Genomic DNA, 25,369 nt, shown 5'->3' with positions numbered 1-25,369 from the left:
GATTCTGATTTTCAAACTGACATGGATTCTGAGAAATCAACTTCAGGATCAGTATTCACTCGTAGTGGAGGAATTATAGTATGGAGAAGTATCCAACAAAGTTGTGTTGCAGACTCCACCATGGAAGTGGAGTATATAGCTGCGTGTGAGGCAGCTAAGGAGATAATATGGCTTAGAAAGTTCTTGATCGATTTGGAAGTGGTTTCAAATATGCACCTACCGATCACCCTCTATTGTGATAACAGTGGAACAATTACAAATTCCAGAGAACCTAGAAGCCATAAACGCAGTAAGCACATCAAGCGCAAGGAGATAGTACACCGAGGAGACATGATCGTCATGCAGATAGTCTCAGATGACAACTTAACTGATCCTTTTACGAAGACCTTCCTGGCTAAAGTGTTCGAGGGTTACCTAGTGGGACTAGAACTACGAGATAGATAAATCTAAGGTAAATGGGAGAATTACTGGGTATATGATGCCCTAGTTTATTGTATTTATTCTCTCATACTCAACATTGTAAATATTTGTATATATGTAAACCCACTAGAGTTTTAGTCCAAGTGAGAGTTTGTTGGGTTGTATGTCCTAAAACTCACAGTTTGTAAGATTAAACATATTCTATTTGCAATAAAGAAGTTATTAAAGTTTTAAAAAACTGTTATTGAATATGCAAATTGCACTAAATCTAATAAACTAAGATCCATGGTTATTACATGATTACTTGGACTTTATGTGGAGACATAGGAGTGAATCAAATTCGAGTAGATAACCAAAACGGTCTATAAGTATACGGATAGAGCTGGGCACCTTATTCTAGAAACACTATCAAATGCGCTTTGTATTTAGTACAAACGATGTGATCCTGAATCGTTCATGTAGAGACGTGCGAGTGGAGGTGTCCTATGCAAAGAGTTTGTATAAGATTAGACCAAGAAATAAGTCAATGTTACTTTATAACGTTGTTCACTGTTTAAGACTGACTATTTCAAAGCGATGACCTAGGTAACTTGACCTTAATCTTGAGCTAACTATGAACTCCTGTTTATTCAGGATTATCCTTAGATTTGCATGGGTGAAAGTTGGCTCAACAGTGCCGGCTCAATAAGTCTCCCATTTCAGGGGTAAGATTGGGTAGATAGCTAGAGAGGGTGCAAGATGGAACTCACTCCTACTCGCTTTTAGGGATAGTAGAGAGGTTGTTCCCTTAAGTGCTGATTCCGGATCTTGAACAAATGGGCCCCACCCTCTCATCAGCCTGAAAGGGACTCGATTTGGTGATTGGATCACAAACCAATTGTTCATTAGAAGATCAATGGGACTTAAGGAATAATATGTAATCTAGGAATAAAACAACTTTTGACCCAGTCGTTATTACGAACAACCTGTGAAGTGTTGACTTACTGAATATGGTTATATCGAGTGAACATAAATATATCTACAGTGAGGGAAATGCAACTACTAGGCTTTAGTGGAGTGACTTGGTAGTTAACGAATGTTGGTTAATTAGGTTAAAGAGTTTAGCTGGTTAATCTCGGATCGCTGAAGCCCATGATCTGTAGGTCCATTAGGTTCACCTACTAGCTCACAAACAGATTAAACCTTAGAATAGCGTGATGTAAAAATTTGAAACGTTTAAATTCAAATTAAGGGAATCAGTAATTATATACAATATAATTACACATTTAATTATTGAATTAAAAGAAATTGAAGAATTAGATAATATTTAAATATAATTTAAATATTAAATTACACGAATAAGGATTCATGTTTGTGGAATTGGTGATTTACTAATTTAATATTAGATATTAAATTTTTTTAATTAATTAAATTGTTTAATTAATTATTTAAATTAATTTCATATTAAATTGAATTTTTGAATTTTATGAAAATTCAGATATTTAAATCAATTTTTGTTTTAATTTAATTTCCAAAAATTAAATTAAAATTGAATTTTATTAAAAATTCAATAAAAAGTTGGTTTTAATACCATTTAAATGTGAAATCAATTTTAGTGGGTTTATCCCACTTTGAACACATAAAATCCCACTATGGATCAACCTATTTGGTGTCAATCTACCATGTAATCAGATTACATGAGAAGAACGAACAAAACCACACTTCAATTTGCTGAGAGAAGGACATGCAGAATGAATTTTTTCTGGAATTTTAGTTGAATAAGTGTTCTTCAACCTTGAAGCTAAGAACCAATCTTTCTTATAAAAAGTTCTCTCAATACAAATTCATTTTGGATCCCATGATCCAATCTAAGATCCTAGAGAATAGTAGAGAAGATCAAGTGGTGGTCTACAAGGGATTGCTAAAGAAGTTCAAGCTGAGACTTGAAGATTTGAGGAGTTCAACAAAAGTATATCTTCAAAACCCTATTTTAGTTTATGTACTTACATGTTTCTATGCTAAAATTGACGAAATTAGAGTGCTTGAGATCCTAACTGCTTCCACTAATTGCATGCTAACTTCAACATCTTCGTGGCCCATGTTTGTGACATAGTTGAATTGGGAATTCTGAATCCTAATTTTCTACTACTTCTCTCAAAATCTCTCTTATTTTCTCTAATACTACTTCTTCCTCTTCCAATTATTGGAGACCACACATCCAATTCTTGGAATCCTAGAGAATAATAAGGTTCCACTTACGGTGGTGCCCCTTAATCATTGAAGAGACGTCCGGAGAAGACGTGAAGGGAATCGTGAAGAATTTGAGAATCTACAAAGGTAAGTTTAGCTCTTCCCTCTTTTTTCCTCTTAAATGCATGCTAAACTTGATTGTTTATCCATTATGTTATTATTTTTATACCGCAAAATCGCAAGGCGGCCACATACTTCCGCTTGGGATTCGATCCCTTCATACCTATCATTGTCTATCTAAGATAGATAGAGATAGTGCTCTATCTCTATCTATCTTAATTCAAATGTATCAATGATAGATATATTGATGTTAAAGTTTTTGATAAAGTTCTTAAGATAGATAGTTGGCATACAAGTACATTATTAAATAAGCATTATTGAAACAGAAACATATATTAATGTTTACTATATAAAAAAAATATAAAGTGCAAACCATATAGAAACTATAAAAACAAATATTAGTGTTTACTATATAAAAATGATAGATGGTTATCGTACACTGTTTGATGAAGAAGACGTGGGAAGAGGATGGGTATCGGGCTTGATCGTGGATATCGGTCGGTTGATGGGTAATCCGATTAATCGTAATTAATCGGCTAGTTATCCATGTGAGCTGGGGATACTTTTGGTATTTCACTACCGTGGATTGGGCTTTTCTTTGATAATTTTGGGTTAGGTTCAAATTTTCCTATTCATGTAAATGTTTTGTACTTTTTTGTTACATTTAAAAAGACCGCTTGAAAAATTTTGTTTATTGATTTAATAATATAAGACATTCCAATAACCATCTATTAAAAAGGGCATTAAAAAGGGCAAAAGACAAAAGAGAAAATCAAAAGTTTACTCTAGTCTCTTCTTATTAGAAAGGGAGAAGGGAAATCAAAATTTAGGGAAATTTTTAAAAAATAGCACATTTAGGTTTTCACTTTACAAAACTATAATGCATTTTGAAAACTCGTAAAAATAGTTTTTCTCGGTCCATCCCAAGCGAGATCGACCACGAGATTTTAGTTAAAAAATCAACTTTTTCCAACTTATCGATTGTTTAGGACCTTCGTAGTACATTTCACCTAATTATGTTTGCTAATTTTTTTATGTAATCCTCCAAATCTTATATAAAATCTTATATTATGTTATGTTTGCTAAATATTATATCAAATTTTATTATGTAATTTTTCAAATCTTTAACATAATTTATACTTTCACAATTATATGAATTTCTAAAATTCAAAATGGGTTTTTCAATTATCAAAATAGATTTTGCAAATTGATTCGACTTTTTTAAATTTTGGGAAAGATCAAATTTTTCGAAATATTGGGTAAGATTTGGTATATATATAGGATCTTGGTATTAATCCTGCCCGAGATTCCACTGAGAAAGCTCAAATATAAGAATTTTTGTGTTAATTATGTTTGAGATTTTACTGAGAAAGCTCAAATATATAAAATCTCAGTGTTATTGTACTTGGAATTAACACTGAGATGCACATAACATCAATGTATAATCTTAATTTTTTATGTAATTTTTCAAATCTTATATTAGTTTATGTTTACTAAATATTATATCAAATTATTACGTAATTTTTCAAATCTTTAGCGTAATTTATGTTTTCACAATTATATAAATTTTCAAAATTCCAAATGGATTTTCCAATTATCAAAATAGATTTTGTAAATTGATTCAACATTTTTAAATTTTGGAAAAGATTAAATTTTTTGAAAACTTGGGTAAGATTTGGGATATATATAGAATCTCAGTTTAATCCTGCTCGAGATTCCATCGAGAAAGCTCAAATATATGAATTTTGGAGTTAATTATGCCCGATATTTCACCGAAAAGGTTCAAATATATATAATATCGGTATCATTTTACTCGGGATTAACACCGAGATGCACATAATGTCAGTGTATAATCTGGCGAGATGTATCGAAAAAGTTAGAACAATCTATAAGTTAGAAAAAGTTGATTTTTTAACTAAACCTCGTGGTCGATCTCGTCTGAGATGGACCGGGAAAAACTACTTTTACAATTTAAAAAAAGATGATAGTTTTGTAGGGTAAAAATTTAAATGTGCTATTTTTCATAATTTTTTCAAAATTTAAGTCAATATAAGTTAGATTGTATGTAAAAAAAATTATTTTAAATGACAAAACTGTTACAAATATTGCTATTTGTACGTACAGATAGATTGGTTATTATGCTATTATTTATAAATATTTAGATTTATAAAGAACTCTGATATAAATAATGATACAGGAAGAAAGGTCAAATTGACACTTAACGGAGTCTCTCAGTCTTTCTTTGTGTTTTGCCTTGTCCCTTCTCTGATAAATCAGTTTTGCACGGTCGCAATCCCAGCTTCCGTCGAACCCTCTAGGGCACACGAGAACAACAACACTGCACCACCCCCAATTCCATGCTCGCTCGCTCTCTCTTCTCGGCTCCCCCTTACCATCCTCCTCTCTCTCGCTGCCTCTTACACCCACGGTATTGTATCTGTAAGTTTTTCTAATCCCTTTGGACTTCTCGCTATCTCATGTTGGTTTTTGATCTCCCTCCCACGTCTCGCTAATGCCATCGTTCTACTATTCGGCAGGGTGGGAAGCTCTTAGGTTTTGCGGATTCTGAGAGCTTATCGTCGGGTAAAGGAAATCGGGGTTTCAGTGAGCTCCGTGGCACAGGTGAATAATGCAAAGGTAAATATCGAAAGCTTATGCTTTCCTGTTTCTTGCTTTTTTTTTTTTTTTTTTTTTTCCTTTTTCTTTTCCCGGTTTCTTTATGCCTGCTTGGAGACGGAGTTGGGTTTTCTGCGTAGTTGGAAAGGAATTATTGAAAATATGCGAAAGGGAAGGGTATAGAGCTTGAAAGGGCTTATGACCGAAGATGGTAGGTTAATGGGTAAGCTCTATAAACGAATTTGTGCATCTAACTATCCCTTCCGTGACCTATAGTTGTCAAGTTCATTAGAGGATAATGACTTATTTCCGGGGAGCGGAAGAAACATAGTCGGTTACATGAAGCATGGAATTTTGAAAGAAATTTTGTTGAAGTGCCTTTGCTGTAGCCCAATTGAACATGATTCTCTCTGGTTTTTCGTCAATATTTTTTTGATTTTACATATGCTTCATCGGAATGATCCTTGTTCTTATTGGTGCGTGTGATGAATAACCAAATTTTCGATTTAAAAAAAATGTAAGCATACAAGGGCATACGAAAAAAGAGCTCGTAAAAGAAAGAGGCAACCTAATGATAGGGCCTCAAATCAAGCAAAATAAGACTTAACAGACAATTACAAAACAACTTAGCCCATAAAGCTTAGATTTACATTGAATTGAATAAGTGCCCCAAGGTCACTCCAAGACCTCTCAAGACCCTCTGAAGACTGTTAATTCTCTCCCCCTTAAAGACCCATAAAATAATGCACACCCCATAAAAAGGATAGTGGCAAAGAAACTCCTTGGTCGTCTCTCTACAACCCCTATGTCTAGATAAGCTCAAGTAAAACTCCTCAAAGAAGCAACTTCAAGCTGCTTGGGCTAAATCATAGTTCCAAAAGATATGGTCAAGGTCCTTAGCCGCTTCGCCACAAAGAATGCAACACAAAAACTCAATCAAATTGTGCAATCTTCTTGAAACTCGATCCCATGGTTTAACTTTCTTTGAAATTTTCATCTTCACAATGAGTCAAAGACATCACTCGAGGGAAGAAGATTGACTAAGCATGGGAAGGAAGATCTGTAGGAAACATCAGAAGAAGGACATGTCCCTTTTTGTTGCATCCTTAGTCGAAAGGCGGGGGGAAAACTTGTATCTTTTTCTCTGGGAGTGTCTGTTTGCTAGGTTTGTGTGGAATTTCTTCTTTCAGCAGTTTGATATTGTGTTTGCTGGCCAGAGGGATGTTCATTCGATGATCGAGGAGTTCCTCCTCCATCCGCCATTCTAAGAGAAAGGGTTTTGTGGGGTGGGGGGGTGTTGCTCGTTGTAGGATCTTTGGGGGAGAGGAATAATAGAGTACTCAGAGGTGTGGAAAGGGACCCTTGTGAAATTTGGTCCTTGGTGAGGTTTCATGTCTCTCTTTGGACTTCGGTTTTGAAGACATTTTGTAATTATTCCCTAGGTAACATTTTACTTAGTTGGAACCCCTTTTTCTAGGATTTTTCTTGTGGGCTTGGTTTTTTGTATGCCCTTGTATTCTTTTATTTTTTCTCAGTAGAAACAGTTGATTATTAAAAAAAGGACATGGACTCCAAATATGGACATCCCATCTTCTCAATCTACCTAAAACACCTCAATCAACTTGAGGAAGGCAAGAACATCCAATATTTGCCATTGGACAAGGAATGTTGGAACCCCAAAATGGGCTAAAAAGAGGTCAGAGAATTAGGCAACACATTCGTCATTGAGTGGTTTCTCACCAAGAATAAATGATACAAATGAGATAAAAGAGAGAAGGGGTCTATCTCCCAACCATTTATCCTCCGAAAAAAGGTGTCTCTCATCACTCATCAGGCATTAGTCTTTGGGGGAGAGGAATAATAGAGTACTCAGAGGTGTGGATAGGGACCCTTGTGAAATTTGGTCCTTGGTGAGGTTTCATGTCTCTCTTTGGACTTCGGTTTTGAAGACATTTTGTAATTATTCCCTAGGTAACATTTTACTTAGTTGGAACCCCTTTTTCTAGGATTTTTCTTGTGGGCTTGGTTTTTTGTATGCCCTTGTATTCTTTTATTTTTTCTCAGTAGAAACAGTTGATTATTAAAAAAAGGACATGGACTCCAAATATGGACATCCCATCTTCTCAATCTACCTAAAACACCTCAATCAACTTGAGGAAGGCAAGAACATCCAATATTTGCCATTGGACAAGGAATGTTGGAACCCCAAAATGGGCTAAAAAGAGGTCAGAGAATTAGGCAACACATTCGTCATTGAGTGGCTTCTCACCAAGAATAAATGATACAAATGAGATAAAAGAGAGAAGGGGTCTATCTCCCAACCATTTATCCTCCGAAAAAAGGTGTCTCTCATCACTCATCAGGCATTAGTCATTAGTCATGTTCGAGCTTATCATTGAAACCTTTGGTTGGATTGCAACGGTCGTGTCTTCACAGATAAGAAATGCGACATTAACTATATTTTGGAATCAATTTCTCTTTTGGCACTTACTTGGAGCAAATTGTTTCCTCGGTTTGTAATTATAGTTTGTCTTCCCTCGTTAACTAATGGTGTTTTTTTTTTTTTTTTGTAAATATTATCCGATAGGATTGTCTTTTATATTCTTTTCATCATATCAATGAATGATCTATGTTTCTTATAAACAAAGATATCATATATCGCACAAGTTTCTATATAGGTGGCAAAGCATGGCTTCACATTAATATAGCCTTATATGAGCTATTTGGAACAAATGCAATGCCATGATTTTTCATGACAAGGAAAGGCCCACCGAAGTTTTGGTTGATCTCATCCTTTGTTTAGCCTTTTATCGGCGTAAACATGGTTCCCCTTTTAGCAATGAGAGTTTGAAGACTCTTATATCTGATTGAGTGGAGGTTTTTTTTTGGTTTAAATTAAATTTAATATTTTTTTGGGCAAATATCACTTCATACCCTAGACTTTGGGGTTGTATCAATTACAACTCTCAAATAATAATTGTATCAATTTAAACCTTGAACTTTCGTAATTGTATCAATTTATGCCCTCCACCAAATTTCGTTTGACCAATATTGTGTAAGTTTGAATCAACTAAATAACTAAATTTTCATAAGCCAATCAATTTTGAACCTTCATTATGTTTACCTTTAAAAATCTCATCCATGTATTAATTCTCAAACGTGTGTAGACTTCTTCAAATGTCGGTTTTAGAAAATAGAAGATGAGAGTATGTATATACATGAACAATTCTCAAAAAAAGTCCTAAATAAGAGTCTAAATTGATCATTTATGAAAGTTTAGGGGCTTAATTGATACAATTATAAGTTTCACCTGAGGTTTTCTCAAACGGAGTGTAATGGAGGGCGTAAATTGATACACTACAAAAGTTCATGGTTTAAATTGATACACAATTATTAGTTCAATGTTTAAATTGATACAACTCCTAAAGTTTAGGGGCATAAAGTGATAATTCACTTTGTTATGGTCTGGTGTGTTTTGGTTTAGTTTATCTCTTAAATTCTCATGGGGCTCTCTAAGTTTTTGTGCTTCTTAACTTGTTGATTTTTTTGTCTTATTTGGCATGTATTATTCTTCATCTTCCGTTGGTTTTTCTCTTATATTTGTCTTGTATTTTGGAGCATTAGTTTAGTTTCATTATATCAATGAAATTTTGTTTCCTTTTAGAAAAATGATATGATATGTTTCCCCATTTTTTTTCCTCTATAGTTCCAGTGGATGACATATTTCCCTTTTGTAACATTAACATTCCATTCTATCAATGACATCATAACCTATAATAGAAGTACCTTGAAGGTAAACTGTAGATGCCCGGACTTAGAGGGTAGATAATTTGTCTCTGAGGTTTTGTGGACCTTTTTGTCCAATTTGTTTGTTTATGTTTTACTTTTTGTTTTTTTAGTGTGTTATTATTATTTTTATGAATGAAGACATTCATTCCCATACTTATGTAATTGTGAATGATTCTTATATGAACAATAATATTAACTTTTTGTGACAATTTAGAACACATTTCTGAAAACAGAGAAAAAATGTTTTCGAAAGCGCCTTCAAATCTGCACTGAACGAAAACTAGAATATAAAATTTTGTCAATTCATAGGTATTTGTGCTATATCTTGATATTTGCCTCTTGATCTTGTTGGCAGGAAATAGCTGCATAAGTTCAAGGGGATTATTTGATATAGTTACTTGCTGCTGTTCTAGACTGTTGGAAGATACACATGTCTGGACTTCTGCCGTTTGAGTCTGCACATCATAGAATATCTGATGGTGGTTCCTCAAAGAGTTCCCAAGAAAAGCAAGATGAAGCAGGTCGTTGGTATATGTCCAGAAAGGAAATTGAAGAAAATTCCCCATCAAGAAGAGATGGAATTGACTTGAAGAAGGAGACTTATTTACGGAAATCATACTGCACATTTTTGCAAGATCTGGGCATGAGGCTCAAAGTGTAAGAATTTGCTGTTTGATTTTACCTAAACATTATATACGTTGTATACAAAAAGTTTGTTGTGCAAGGGATTCATTTTACTTTACCTCTTGGTCACAATCCTCGTAGTTTGTCCTTTTGGGACCCTATTGTAGGTAAGATTAAAAAACATCTAGCTTCTTGGAAGAGGTGTTTTTTCTCTAAAGGAAGTAGGATCATTTTTATTTAGTCGTTCCTGAGTGGCTTTTATCCTTGGTTAGAATCCCTGTGTTGACTAGCAAGACATAGGAGACTTTTATTTCTTCACATATGCTTAAGGAAGTTCATTCATCTTTATGGAAGTTAATCTCTCAAACGCATTAATTTTTTTATTTGGGTGATGTTTACTGGTTTGTTGAATTAGTATGAGGTTCTACAAAGAAGCTTCCTACGTATTGCATATTCACATCAATTTTCCCACTTTGTATGTTAGATAGTGATGCTTTACAACATATTTTCTTTGATTGCCCTTACTTTAGTTAACATTGGTGGATATTTTTTCAATCTTTAATGCTTAATGGGTGTTCTCTAATTCATTTTACGGATAACATTCTTTATTTGATGGTTGGATCCTCTTCCTCCATGGTGCCAGTATCTAAGGCATTTTGGTCTAATGCAATGAAAGCTCTCCTGTGTGAGATTTGGCTTGAAAGGAATTCGAGTATTTTGATGACACGTCTCTTCCTTGGGCGATTGCTTTGGTTCGGCTCGCCTCAAAGCCTCTACATTGTGTTTTCTTTTTGAACTCTTTGCAAATTATTCTATTTAAGATATATGTCTTAATAGAAACGTTTATTTTTTTTGTTTCCCTTATAATTTTTGTTGTATTGCTTTTATGCTCCTTTTCATTCTCCCTTTGTAATTTTGAACATTAGCCACTTTTCGTGAAAAGTGGGGTTTGAAGAGGGGAATGGTTCTCATTTAGTGAGGTTAGGCATAGACAACTTAAGGGTCTAAAATTAGGCCTTGTTAGCAAAGCAATTATGATATTTTCCTAGCGAGCCATATTTTTTATCGCCTAGGGGCATCACAAGCATGGTCCCAGCCTAATGAGTAGTCTTCAAATAGGGATCTTGAAGGCACTTTTAAACGTGTGGGAAGAGATGGTTTCCGTTGTTTCTCTTCATTTGTCTGATGTGTGGTGAGTGATGGGAGAGATACCTATTTTGGGAAGCTAGGTAGCTGGGGAATCTTATGAAACAAGCCAAATTAGCTCATTTGTGCTTGTGATTTCTCAAGAAGTCAGATGCACCACTTTAGGCAAGGATTAAAAGGGAAAAGTTTTGAAACAAGCCAAAAATTGTCTGTGTATTACTTTTCCCTTTTCAAGGCCCCGGATGAGGCGTGTAAGTGTTTAGAGAGGTTAATGCGTGACTTCCTCGAGGAGGGGATTGATGAAGGGAAAGGCAAAGGCTCACATTTGATTAGATGGGAGATCATTGAGAGATCCGTGTGCTTTAGGGGCTTGGAAATTGGGAATCTTTGGATGTGTAACAAAACCCGTTAGCCAAGTGGCTGTGGTGCTTCACCTCTGAGCCTAACTCTTTGTGGCATAGGATCATCGTAAGTAAACATGGTCCCCATCCTTTTGATTGGCTGTCTAAAGGGATTAAAGGTACTCACGGGAACTTGTGGAAAGATATCTCGAAAGAGCTCCATTCTTTTGCTCATTTGGTATGTTGTGTGGTGGGGGAGGGGAGAGGAACTTATTTTTAGGAAGACCATTGGGTGGGGGAGAGACCTCTATGTGTTTCGTTCCCTTGTTTGTATCACTCGTCTTCTCTCAAAAACCATCTTAGTGTGGTCGGGGAGCTCTTGTTCCTTTTATTTTGGTTTGCGTCACCCCTGGCTTCTTTTCATTGCTCGAGAGCCACCCCTTTAGAGTGGGTAGAAGGGACGTGAGGGTTTGGAGTGCCAGTCCTTTGGATAATTTCTCTTGTAAATCTTCTTCCAGTGCTTGGTTGATCCTTCTCCTTCAGGCGAGTCAGTCTTTTCAGTGCTTTGGAGGATCAAGGTTTCTAGAAAGATGAGATTCTTTTCTTGATAGGTTCTTCACAGTCGTGCTAATACGTTAGATAGGCTTGTTAGGAAGCTGCTCTTGCTTGTAGGGCATTTTTGTTGTATTCTTTATCAGAAGGCAGAGGAAGATCTGGATAATATTCTTTGGCGTTGTGACTATGCGAGTGGTGTCTGAGACTCTTTTCTCTAGACGCTCAATATGTCGAGTGCTTATCAAAAACACGTCGGTGCTATAATCAAGGAGTTCTTCCTCAATACACCTTTTGGGGAGAAAGGTCGGTTTCTTTGGAGTGCTAGTGTTTGTGCGATATTATGGGTTTTGGGGGTGGGGGGAACAAAGTTTTTATGAGTGTGGAAAGGGATTATAGGGAGCTTTGGTCCTTGTTTGTTTTCATGTTCCCTTTGGACTTCAATTCGAAGACCTTTTGTAATTATTCTCAATGTTTTAAAAAGCCCTCTCGGGTGCGCATCTAGGCTCGACGCAGGTCTAGCGCCTTATGTCGGAGAGGCAAGGCTCACAAAATAAGGCGCACGCCTTTTACGAAGCCCCAAAACTTAAAGTCTTGGACCTTGGGGTTTTTTCATTATTTTTAAAAAGTTAGTAATAATCAAGGGTTTTCCTTCTTTATTAACTAAAAGAATCAAGTTTACTAAGCTTAAATACAAAATTTCTTGTGTTTGGGGTCTTTTTTTTTTCCTCCATATTTCCACTTCAACTATGCTTTCTTTTTTTAATGTAATATCTTTATGTATAGTATGCCTCAAAAAAAAAAAAAAAACCCCGTGCCTTGGGCATTTAAAAACACAAATTATTCTATAAGCATGATTTCGTATAGTTGGGACCCCTTCCTCTAAGGGGAGCCCTTTTTCTCTAGGCTTGGTTTTTTATATGTCCGTGTATCTTTTCATTTTTTCTCAATGAAAGCGGTTTATTTTTATAGGAAAAACATCAAGAGGGAAATATAAAATGAGGGAGATGATATATCCCTCTACACCAACATACTAAAAAAAAATCCCCAACTTGTGTAAATATGAGTTAGGCTATAATTACAAAAGAATTTAAAAGTAGGAGACCATGTAGAAGCAAAAAAGTAACTAAATCAAGAGGTTCCTATTTTATTCTTGACCACGAAAAATTATTGCATTTTTTTCAATCCAAGCCTCCAAAGAAGGGCAAAGAGACCCCATTGGACCGAAGCATTCTTGCCCGAGCATTAAACAATAGCTCATCTAAGGCATTGTTGCGTCAACACCATGACAAAGTGAACAAGTTGAACATCATTCCACAACCACCTTGACCAAAAGGGCAAAGAAAAAAAAAAAGGAAGAGATGCATTAGGGACCCCACATTTCTTTTACAAAAGACACACCAATTGGGGCAGAGCATAATTATGCAGAGATCTTTGGATTTTACAAGTATTTAGTCTTTCAAGAAAAGAGATTCATAAGAAAACCTTGACCTTTTGAGGACACGTAGCTTTCCATATAAGATCATATTTTTGTCTATTTGAGGCAAACTCTTTCATAGTAAGCTTGGGAGAGAAAACCCTAACCGAAAAGGAGCCATTGTTTTCCATTATGCACACGATAACATAATTCCTAAAAAAATCCCTATTTTTTTTTGGGAAGAATCAACGACATTCGTTGAGAAAAAAATGAAAGAATACGAGAGCATACAAAAACAACAAGCTCACCAAAACACCCCTTCTAAAGGAAGAGATTGCAGCTAAGGAGGATGTTACTTTGAGAATAATTACAAACAAACTTAGAGACTGAAGCTCAAAGCAACACATGAAATCTCACTAAGGACCAACCCTCACAAACCTCTAAACACTCTATTGCTCCTCTCCCCTCAAATATCCCATAACACTACACACACCCCAACAAACCACAAAAAACAGTGTCTCTGAAAGGCGGAAGGAGGAGGAACTCCCCTATCATCGCACGAACGTTCCTCAGGCCTGCAATCCGAACATCAAACTCCTATTGAAAGCAGCTCTACACAACCCTCGCATACTGGCAATCACAAAGGAGATGATCCAGATCTTCCTCCGCCTTCTGACAAAGAATACAGCAAAAAGGCCCCATTAGCAAGGTAATCTTCCTAACGCACCTATCTAAAGTGTTCACCTGACCAAGCAAAACTTGCCAAGTAAAGAATTTGATTTTCTTAGGAATCTGAATCCTCCAAACCACTCCAAAAACCGAGTCCCTAACACAATCCCTATTGTTAGGTCTAAAGGCTTGGAGCTTGGTCAAAAGAGAAACCCATTCATCAAACTTAGTGTGAGTAAGATTTCTTTTGAATCTTAAGTATCAAACACAAAGAGATTCAAATCAACAATGGCTAACTATTGAGTCTTTGGCAATCACAATTCTGAAAAGTCTAGGAAACTCTACATGAAGGGGCAAATCAACAAGTATACTTTCCAAAATTGGGATTCATCCCCACGACTAGTTTTGACTTTATACCACATCTCAGAAGGAAAGTTATTTTTCTTGATCTTGGTTCATGGGCCTAAACAACTGAGAACCCTTTGTAGAAGGCTACCAACTATTCTCATTCCATTTGTATTTAGAAGCTATCCTAGCAACCCTATCTATTGAAGATTCAAACTTGGGGAAATTCTTAGTCCATTTTGAAGGAAAGAATTCTTTGGTTGATCAGAGCAAATTTCTTCCTAATAAAAGTAGCTTTTTGGCAAGTGACTTTTCAAATACCCTAGATATTTTTCTTATGGTAGATGAAGAATTCTCAATGGAAATGTTTGACAGCAAAGCAACAAATGCAACTGAAGTTGAAGAGTTGCATACAGTCGTAAACAAGTCTTTTTCTAAAGAAATTACATTGGAAAAAGGAATTGGCGGCTTGGCTTCAGAAAAAACAATACATACCTCGGATATTGGAAGGGTTGCTATAGTTACAGCTGAAGCATTTACTCCCCCTATTCACCCTCTCTCTCTCTCTCTCTCGAGTTTATGAGGAAAGGACAGACATCATTAGACAAAGTAAAAGAGTCGGTTCACTCACCCTCTTCTTTTACCAAGGAATGCAATTTTCAAGAAGGAAATTCGAAGGACATACTAGTTCGGCAAACAATTGAAGCAGACTCAGAAATTGAACAGTCACATCCTCATTCAAGTCCAGCTCAAGCTCCTTCCTCGAAGTCACTTCACAAGTACCAAGCTTTCATTTGGAAGTGGAAGAATCAGACATCATTCATTCACCCTTAAAATTCGGTTATCAAAAGAGTAAATCCTCAGTTGATTCATTGCTAAATCACTCAACAAATCCGGATTTTTTGGGAAGATATTTATGTTCAATCTTTGGTTCCTCTAAGCAAAAGCCCCCTAAGAAGAAGACATTCTTCAACAGTAATCACTAGCTCAAATGTCAACATTCCAGGTTCAAAAGTCTCCTTTGTCCAAGGAACATTCTCCCAAGATTACAAGAAGCAAACAACCCATGTTTCAACCCAAGATTCAGATGATGAATCAATCGGTGAGACGAATATCTGTGTAAGTAGTGAAGAGCTCGATCAAGATTCTTTAGAAACAACAGTTGAAGAAGAAGTCTCACCTGATCATTTGGGGGAAGCTTAAAGAGCTCTCTTCCTTCAACAACATTCCCCCATAAGAGCTACACAAGTTTCTCCTTCTCGAATTCCCTTTCAATTTTCCTCTTTAATCGTTGCTTGTGGCCTTCATGTGCAGGAAAATTGCGCCCCTAAGGGAGGTGCCTCAAGCATGAAGATTATATCTTGGAACACCAGGGGTCTCAATGACAAATCCAAATAGACAATCTTGAACCACTTCATTTAAAATCAACATCCAGACTTAGTAATGATTCAAGAAACCAAATGTCTGGAGATTGATCAACAGTTAATAAAAGCGATTTGGAGCTCAAATGGAATAGGATTGACCTCGGTGGAAGCCTTTGGCAAATCTGGTGAGTTGCTACTCATGTGGGATGAAAGTAAAATCATTCCTTTGGAATTCCTCAAAGGAGGCTATTCACTTTCAATTAAATTCACAACTATTTGCAAGAATATCTGTTGGGTGACCAATGTCTATGGGGTTGCAGATTACAGAGAGTGAAGATTCCTTTGGCCAGAACTCATTTTCCTATCTTACTACTACATTGAACCGTGGTGTTTAGGGGGAGACTTCAACATCATTAGATGGGTTCACGAAAGGTTTCCTATTGGAAGAGCATATCCAAGACATGGATCAAGTTTGAATCGTTTGCAACTTTCAAATTGGGAAATGGAACCAACATTTATTTTTGGCTTGACCCGTGGTGCTCCAACATTGCTTTCAAAGAAAACTTCCCTCATCTCTACCGCGTTGCTACAATGCCTAAAGGCATAACATTAGTGAACATTGGAACCCAAAAATTTGCTCTTGGAATCTGTTATTTTGAAGGCCTCTAAAGGATGAGGAATTCTCAGAATTCCAGCAATTAATGGGCTGTCTAGAAGGCAAGCAAGGGTGTGGTAATTGAATTCGTCTGGAGGATTTTCAGTAAAATCCTTATCAAAGCACTTGAACTCATCTTCCCCTTTGGAAAAAGAGCTTTTTCAGGCCCTCTGGAAGTCCAGAAGCCCAAGAAAAATCAACATTCTGGTTTGGGCTTTAGTTTTTGGATCTTTTAATTGCTCTGAAGCAACACAAACTTCAATCTCATTATCTTTCACCCACCATCTGCCATTTATGCCTAGCAAGTAGTGAAGACTTACAACATGTGTTCTTTGATTGTCCTTATTCAAGAAAATGCTAGAGGAATCCCTTTTCATATTTCAATCTACATTGGGTCTTTGGACAGAACATTCATAGTAATGTTTCCATATTTTGATTGGACCGATCTTGTCTTCTAAGACATAAATGCTTTGGTCAAATGCAATTAAAGCTTTAATTTCAGAATTATGGTTTGAACGAAACCAAAGAGTATTCCACAACGAGGCTACTGAATGGTCAGACAGATTTGGATCAACCTGCCTATTAGCTTCCTCTTGGTACTCTCAATCCAAGTTTTTTGTTGCAACACAAACTTCAATCTCATTATCTTTCACCCACCATCTGCCATTTATGCCTAGCAAGTAGTGAAGACTTACATGTGTTCTTTGATTGTCCTTATTGAGGAAAATGCTGGAGGAATCTCTTTTCATATTTCAATCTACATTGGGTCTTTGGACAGAGCATTCACAGTAATGTTTCCCATATTTTGACTGGATCGATCTTGTCTTCTAAGACACAAATTCTTTGGTCAAATGCGGTTAAAGCTTTAATTTCAGAATTATGGTTTGAACGAAATCAAAGAGTATTCCACAACAAGCTACCAAATGGTCAGATAGATTTGGATCAGCCCGCCTATTGGCTTCCTCTTTGTGCTCTCAATCCAAGTTTTTTGCTGATTATTCTCTCCAGGATATTTGCCCCTCAACCAGAATGCTTTTATATCTTCTTTGTAACTATTAATAGTCTATAATTTTGTTTGATGAGGGTGATATGAGGGTGTCAATCTAGTTGAGATGTCCTGATCATTGAGCTCCGAATTATTATGATTATTATCCTGTTTCATTGTATTTTGAGCTTTGTGCTTTGAGCAATAGTCGCTTTTCATTATATTAATAAAAAGTTTGTTTCCGTTTCAAAAAAAAAGAAAAGCTATCACCACTTGCCCAAGAGCATCCTTTTCCGAAGGAAATCCCCACCTTCATTTAGATAAGAGAGCTCGATTTTAGTAGAAGCAAAAAAAAAAAAAAAAAAAAAGGCCAAGTCTCAAAACACCTCCCTTCTTGATTGTGGAAAATTCTTGAGTTTTTTCTCAAACCAAAATTGCCAAGAAGCGCAAACACCCAATTAAACTAAAGGATCTTGGCTTGCACTTTGAAGGGCATACCACCAATAGGCTAAAGGAGGGCATCAAGGCAAACAACACTTAGATTTATATGAACTGAAGAGGTTTATCCAGTAAATAGCTCCAGAAGGACAAAAGAAGAACTTCACTCCTTTACAGAGAACACACCAACATGGGAAAGAACCATTTCTTGCAGGTTTCTTTCAATTCAATGAAAAATAAATTCAACCTTTCAAAAGAGAAGATCCACAAGAAAATCTTAAATTTTTTCGGACAGAGAGCTTGCCAAACTCATAGTAGATATTTATGGTCCAAAGCCACTTGATGTATAATTAGCTTTGACAACAAGGATTTAACAGAAAACAGCCCCCACTTTGTAGAGTTCACTCTTTAACATCTTTTCTGTCACTAGGTTTACATTAAAAAGCATCTAGGAGCGAGTAGCCCATTCTTCCACCTCCAAATCAGCAAGGTTTCTTCTGAATTTCAACTTCAATCATTAAAACTGACAACAGAATTGGTTAGCGAAAGAAACTTTGGATTTAGATTTTAGCAACCCTGTATAATCTGGGAAGAGCATGGAGTAGAGGCAAATCCATCAGCCATTTATCCTTCCAAAATCTCCTTTAATCTCCTTTGACTAAATTGATTTTGTACCAACCTTTTGACGACTTCATCCTCTTTATGAATTGGGACCAATGGCCCTTGAAGGTATGAGATTTCATTGAGGGCCACCAATCTTGCACATTCGATCAATATTTTGCAGCAATAACCTTCCTCCACGAAGCCTCCTCCACAAGAAAGCACCATCCTATTTAGCAAGGAGGGCTTGATTCTTAATAGCAAGATTTCCAATCCCCATGCCTCCTATAGATAAATGTATGCCATTTTCCCTTTCATAAGACTAACCACCCCTTCCTCTTTATTACCTTCCTAAAAGAAGTCCCTAATCAACTTCGATTAGATGATATTACCTGAAGTGACTCCTCTCGATATTGCTCTTCTTGAAATCTTTGGTTGGCTGATAGCTCTTATTACTCTTCCTTGTTTTATTACCTTTCTTCTATGATGCTATTTCTATAGTTCCTATCCTTTCCTTCTCTTAGGATTCCACTCCATGCAACTTCGATTTCAGATGACCTTAGATGAAATTACGATAGAGGAATTTGGGGGTTTGGTTAGTATTTATTGTCAAATCTTGAATTTCTTGGATTGCTCTGAATCCCATATTGAAGTTAAAAGAAATTCGTGCGGCTTTCACCCAGCTGAAATTGAAATTAAAGATCAGACTAATGGTAATTTTCATATTAGATTTGGTGATATTTCTCTGTTAGATTCTCCAGTTATCCCTCAAGGTGAGTTATTTTTCAAAGAATTTTCAAACTCTATGGATATTGAAAGATTAATTGAAGTTAAGCAAGATGAAGAAGTGTTTGAGGTAACTGATTTTGTTGAAGATTGTGTTCCCATTAAGTTAGTCAAGCTGAATGAGGCATTTTAGCTTCCTAAAGGGAATTATTTTTTCCCTTTGGAACTTGAAGTCTGTGTTAGCACTTTAGAGTCTAAGGATTTAAAGAACGATAAAGAGGATAAGATGATGAAAGATTTCCCTTGCCAGGTGAAGAGGAGTTATGTTGAGAAAATGAAAATCCAGCCTTCCCTTTCATGCATGAGGTTTATATTTTGATAACAATTCATGGGCTGAACAAGGAGTGTATTGAGTTGCATTCTGGTTCCAGTTTGCTTGTCCTGGTGGTGGTAAGTAATGGAAATGTTCACGCTTTTCTCCCTCTAAAACAGTTTATCCTCTTTTTTTTTTTCTTTTACATGTGGAGAAACAGCACTATATGCAAAGGAACATTTAAAGGTTAATTCAAATGTCATTGAGGAGTCTTGTGGACGTCTCTTTATAGCAGATTCTTAGTCGATAGACAAAGCACTCCCATTGCCTCCTGGTATGAATTTAGTCATTACTATTTCAGGATCAAATATTCCTTTTGTTAAAGGAGTTTCTAGCTGAGGACAATCAGTCTATTAATGATTCAAATGGAGAATCAGTGGTTAGTGAAAGTAGTGAGGATATAAGACTCCCAAGCACAATTAGTAGATGTTGTTGATATTTTAGAGGTCTACTTCACAGACGGTTTTGATACATTATTTCAGAATGGTGAAAATGTTCAAGCAGATAAGTCTCCCATTATTCCTGCTAATTCTCTTTGATTGAGAAATGTGGTTTACAGTTAAAATCAATACCACCCACTTTGTTCTTCAGTTAAAGTATAGTTGAGTGGTTTTATCTAGGGCTGGAACTAGTGTGGAATTCTTGTGATCTTGAGACTAAGGCTTACCGTTTTGCTTTAAAGAAGTGTTTCTTTCTAGCAATTTGCAAGCTTGGCAGCAATAGTGGAATAGTAGTTGGTTTCTTTGATTTTTGAAGTTTTGGTTTCCTTGTTTCTTCAAGATATCTTGATTCTATTCAGTTATGGAATGATGCTTACAATTTTGGTCTATAAGGATTATTTTCCTTGGTTGCTCGTTGGTCTTTTGTTGGCATTGGATTTAAAGGTTTTGTGATCTATAGCACAAGGCTACTTTTCACGTGCTGGTTTGTTAGGTTTTTAAGAGTTTGTTTATTTGGAGTTTTCTTTTCATTGAATCATGTTTCTCTTTTCTCTCAAAGGTTTTTGTATCTGTGAGCAATAGGCTCTTTTCATTTTTTCAATGAAAAGTTTTGTTTTCGTTTCAAAGGAAAAAAAAGGAAAGTTAATAAGGTTCTGTCATAATATCATGAACAATCATCTTATATATGGGTTGGTTTTAACTAGTATCTCTCTAAAATCATATGTAATGAATGCAGGCCCCAAGTAACGATAGCCACAGCTATAATATTCTGTCATCGATTCTTTCTTCGGCAGTCCCATGCAAAGAATGACAGAAGGGTATGTTTCTTGTTTAGATTAATTATAACCAAGTTATGCACCTGGTAGTTTTTTTCATGGTGTCAATCAGAGATTGTTATAATTCTTGCTTATGTAGGGGCGGCATATCAATTTAGGTCCTTGCTAGTACAATAATAGATTGGTTATTGTACTAACTCGTAACATAGGGCATTTGGATGTCTTAGCATTGAAAAGAGTGATTGATATGGAGTCATGAAATGTAAACGATTCTGAATCGGGCTTTAAAATGTATTATACGAATGCTTTGTTGAATTTGTTGAAAACTATGCATCTATGTTTAGTACAAGTCTTTCCTCGTGGCTTCTGTTGGCAGTCTCATGCATAACTAATTAATTAATTATGTATTTTTTCTTTTCTGTTGGTTCCATTCTCAAGATTAATTAATTAATTAATAGTTTTTTAACCGATAAGAAATGAACTTTTCATTATCAAAGAGGATTTCAAATGAGGGAGAGATGAGATATCCCTGCACACCAAAGGCTAAAAACGATGGTCATATTTGTAGCAATTTGAGATAAAACTATTATATAATTAAAGTACTAGACTAAATAGAGGCAAAAAGAATAACAAGATCCCAAAATACCTCCCTGGTTGACTCATGGGTATTGGAAGTTGTATGCTATAGGTTCAACTCCCGACATGTAATATTCTCAAAAGAAAAAAAAGGTGTCCACTCACTACTATTTGTTGAGTTGAAATATTTTTCAGAAAGGATCTTTTGCCCTTGTGTAGTTGTTATGGTTTACCATGGTTTAGCTGTTCATTCATAAATAGTTTTATCACGTACACTGCATATGATTCAATCATTTAGTTCGTGAGTGTTCTTTATTGAATATGTTAGCCAATATTTACAGCTAATGTGTAGAAGGTAATAGCATGAAAAATGGTATATGTTAATGAGGAAAGGATGGAGAGCTATTGAGTGATTATCAGGATATTTAGACTTATGTTATTAGTATGATATGCAGACCATTGCAACTGTCTGTATGTTCCTTGCTGGGAAGGTTGAAGAGACGCCTCGCCCACTAAAGGATGTGATCATTGTTTCCTATGAAATTATTCACATGAAAAATCCTGCTGCAGCCCAGAGGATCAAACAGAAGGTTGTCTCTTACTGATGCTGTTTAAAACCTGTTAATTTGCTTGCTTACTAAGTGGTAATTGCCTATGAAGTAGTTGGTCTTCCTAATGTCAGCGTTCTCTCTCTCTCTCATGTATGCGCACACTTCATTTGTGAATTATGATTGCACTAAATCTTATAGTTTCACTTTGTTAGGAACCAAGGTAGTATGGGATGCCTTTGTTCCACATTGGTTGGGATGATCAATGTGGTACTTAAGTGGCTTGGTTCTCCTACCCCAATAGCTAGCTTTTGGGGTGTGGTTCTCCAAGGTGTTTGAGTACCTAACAATGGTATCAGAGCCGGTTGTCGACGTTCCGGAGTGGAACCGGCGGAGGTCTCTGACCGTGTGTGGCCGAGTGAAGTACCGCCGGAGTAGCCGCCGGGACATCGGCTTTCCGGGGATGGGGTATTGTTAGGAACCAAGGTAGTATGGGATGCCTATGTCCCACGTTGGTTAGAATGGGATGATCAATGTGGTACTTAAGTGCCTTTGCTCTCCCACCCCAATAGCTAGCTTTTACCTATGAAGTAGTTGGTCTTCCTAATGTCTGCGTTCTCTCTCTCTCTCTCTCTCTCATGTATGCGCACACTTCATTTGTGAATTATGCCCACACTTCATTTGTGAATTATGATTGCACTAAATCTTATAGTTTCACTTCTTTCTAATCTCTCTTTAAATCATGTAGGAAGTTTATGAGCAACAGAAGGAGTTAATTTTACTTGGTGAGAGAGTTGTGCTCGCGACCTTAGCATTTGACCTGAATATTCATCACCCTTACAAGCCACTTGTTGAGGCAATAAAAAAATTTAAGGTTGCCCAGAACGCACTAGCTCAAGTTGCATGGAATTTTGTCAATGATGGGTAAGATCAAGAAGCTATTTGTCTGTTCTGAATCTTGTAGTTCCTACTCGATAGCCTCTTCTCTCTATTCGCTCTTCCAAAACTTGTAAAAAGACTGACACTAGTTCTTTGAGCAGGTTGAGGACGTCACTCTGTCTGCAGTTTAAGCCCCATCACATTGCAGCAGGTGCTATTTTTCTTGCTGCCAAGTTTCTTAAAGTGAAGCTTCCATCGGATGGGGAGAAGGTTTGGTGGCAAGAATTTGATGTGACCCCTCGCCAATTGGAGGGTTGGTGCCCCTTCATTTTGTCAATTGAGATAATCTCTGACCAAAATTGACAGCCTTTGCTGTTTGTGGCTCTGATATTTGTAATTCTCGTCCCTTTAGAATTGTCAAAAAACCAACCTGAACCAGATGATTTTTGATATTCACAATTCATTCCTTTGATTGCTGTGAAGAATGATGAAGAACGTGATATACTATCATCTGATTTTAGTCCTAGATTTTCAGGATTTGAGTGTTAACTATGATAATATAGCTGTTTCAGACTGAGATGTTTTGTTGAAGTCTTTGAGTTGAGCAACTGGGATTTCTAATTAATTGTTTTTTTTATTTTTTCTTTTTCTTTTTTTGTTTTTTTTTTTGCAGAGGTTAGCAATCAAATGCTAGAACTGTACGAGCAAAATCGTGTGCCAGCAGCTCAGGGAAGTGAAGTAGATGGAAGTACTGGTGGGGGTCCGAGTCATCCTAATGCAGCAAAAGCTACTGCTGCAACTGAGGAACAGACCTCAAAGCAAATGTCATCTTGTTCGGCACCTGAGCATTCATATGCAGACAATCATGGGGTACCTCAAAGAGCTGTCCAGAATCTTGGTAAGAACAATGGGACTGCTACGGAGGGTGGTAGTACCATTACTGGTCATAAGGTGGACCCAGATTTAACAGATAGTCATCATACTGATGAAGTGCCCTACAAGGATAATAGCAAAGATAATTCAGATAGATCAAGGTCTGTAGTGGAGCACGTTGGTGAAGAGAAAGAAAGGAACCATAGTAAAAGTGAGACTGCAGAAGCAGGAGAATGGAGGGACGATGGTGTATCTCACAAGTCTAGCAGTATAGTTTCTCGAAATGTTGAGGTTCGGGAAGGTCCAGTTGGGCAGTCGCCCAAAGAAGCTATCAAAATGATTGATAGAGACAAAGTCAAGGCAGCACTTGAGAAAAGAAGAAAATCACGTGGAGAGATGTCCAGGAAGAAAGATGTGATGGATGAAGACGATCTCATTGAGAGAGAGCTGGAAGATGGTATAGAATTAGCGGCAGAGGATGAGAAAAACAGGCGGGAGAAGGGGCAAAGCTGGTCTAAGGTTGACAATCAAGATGATGGAAAGGTTCGTGACGAATCTTTAAGTGCACATCATGCAGGGTCCAAGAACCACAATTCATGGGGGGCCAGAGCAGAGAGTGTAGTTGAAGAAGGGGAGATGCTAGATGATGCTTCCCCAGGTTTGAATAGCCGCAAGAGAAAAGCTGGAAGGTCCCCTGATTGGCATTCCGAGGGAAAGAAGTGGAACGATTCTATGTCTAATAACCATCATCATGCTTTGGAAGATGGAAACCGCAAGAATCGATCTGTTTATGCAGATAGGGAGCTCAAAAGACATGCTCATGAGAATCACTTATAAGTTAATGTCAAGTATCTAGTTCTATGTTATATTGTAGCATAGGCATGTATGACCTGGGTAGTCCAAGTACTGGACAGATCATTGCAGTGAGGAGTATATCCCGATGCCTTTGAGCAATGCGTCATAAAATTATAGGAATTATGGATAAATGCTTCACCACCTGCCAGTCCCGGGAACTTAAATCTTTACCACTTGAAGGTGATCACGAAGCTGATTTGCTTGGCCAGGATGAAACAAAATTGAGCACAGATATAAGCTTGCTTCTGCCATTTTTCATGCAAGGAAGCCACGAGGACTGTTCTTTGGTCGTAATTAATATTATGTTTCTGCTATACTCTAGGATCGTTATATTATGCTTTTAATTTGCCAGTTTAATTGTAATTTGGTTTACAGTCTTCGTTTTTAATATAGTTCAACATGTAATTTTGGTCTAGGATTCAATTGTATCTCACTCAGTCAGTTGAGCTTTTAGCCAGTATATTGCCTAAAGTCTAAGGAAAAAAAGGAAAAAGAAAAAAGAAAAAGAAAAAAGGAAAGGAAAAATTTGTAATGCATGTTGGCAATTGCCTTTTTTGTGAGCTTTGGTGATGGTAACTGTGTAAACTCAACAGGCAAGTTTTGTGTTCTAAAATGTATTAGAATGGTTGTCCATATAACAAGGTAAATTTGATGAGTTCTATGCTTATATAGATTCATACGAGCTAACATGGATGATACCTAAAAGGTACTCTGACATGCTGCTTTGTTGTGCTATTTTGGGTTTATTGACGTTGGTCTTTCTGCATTCTCCTTGGTTTCGGTGACATCCTTGTGATTTAGGAACTTCAGTACAACTTTTATTGTTTTGTTTTTCAAACATTGATTGATAGTTCTGTATATTTTCATGTTCCAATTTAATACTCATGTATGATAATACTCAATTTACTCTAAATTGAAGCTATTAAAGTTGTGGGCTGGAATATAACATATAAGGACTAAAATAATATCTTTATCTTGTTTTGAATTCGAATACAAGTTTTTATAGAAAAAAAATCTCAAACCTCTCTCAAGTATGATTACACCTGCATTTTTTTTTGGGCACTTGTTGAAGG

The 25,369-nt window shown here is 36.5% G+C and overlaps 1 protein-coding gene across 1 annotated transcript; it reads left to right on the top strand.

Annotated features, from left to right (window-relative positions):
- The first annotated feature begins 4,904 nt into the window (after positions 1–4,904).
- LOC120082879 (Cyclin family protein) lies at positions 4,905–24,951 on the top strand. Its single transcript, XM_039038244.2, has 8 exons — positions 4,905–5,148; positions 5,247–5,346; positions 9,470–9,771; positions 20,526–20,607; positions 21,597–21,731; positions 22,438–22,613; positions 22,730–22,881; positions 23,242–24,951. The coding sequence occupies exons 3-8, from the start codon at positions 9,545–9,547 to the stop codon at positions 24,276–24,278; spliced, it is 1,809 nt and encodes a 602-aa protein (XP_038894172.1). The 5' UTR covers positions 4,905–5,148; positions 5,247–5,346; positions 9,470–9,544; the 3' UTR covers positions 24,279–24,951.
- Positions 24,952–25,369: the final 418 nt, after the last annotated feature.

The sequence above is a fragment of the Benincasa hispida genome, chromosome 8, assembly GCF_027475165.1.
Source record: "Benincasa hispida cultivar pf3 chromosome 8, pf3_genome.v1.1, whole genome shotgun sequence".
Classification (NCBI taxonomy): Eukaryota; Viridiplantae; Streptophyta; class Magnoliopsida; order Cucurbitales; family Cucurbitaceae; genus Benincasa; species Benincasa hispida.
The sequence above is the reverse complement of the archived record's forward strand: the minus strand, read 5'-3'. Positions and strand labels throughout refer to the sequence as shown.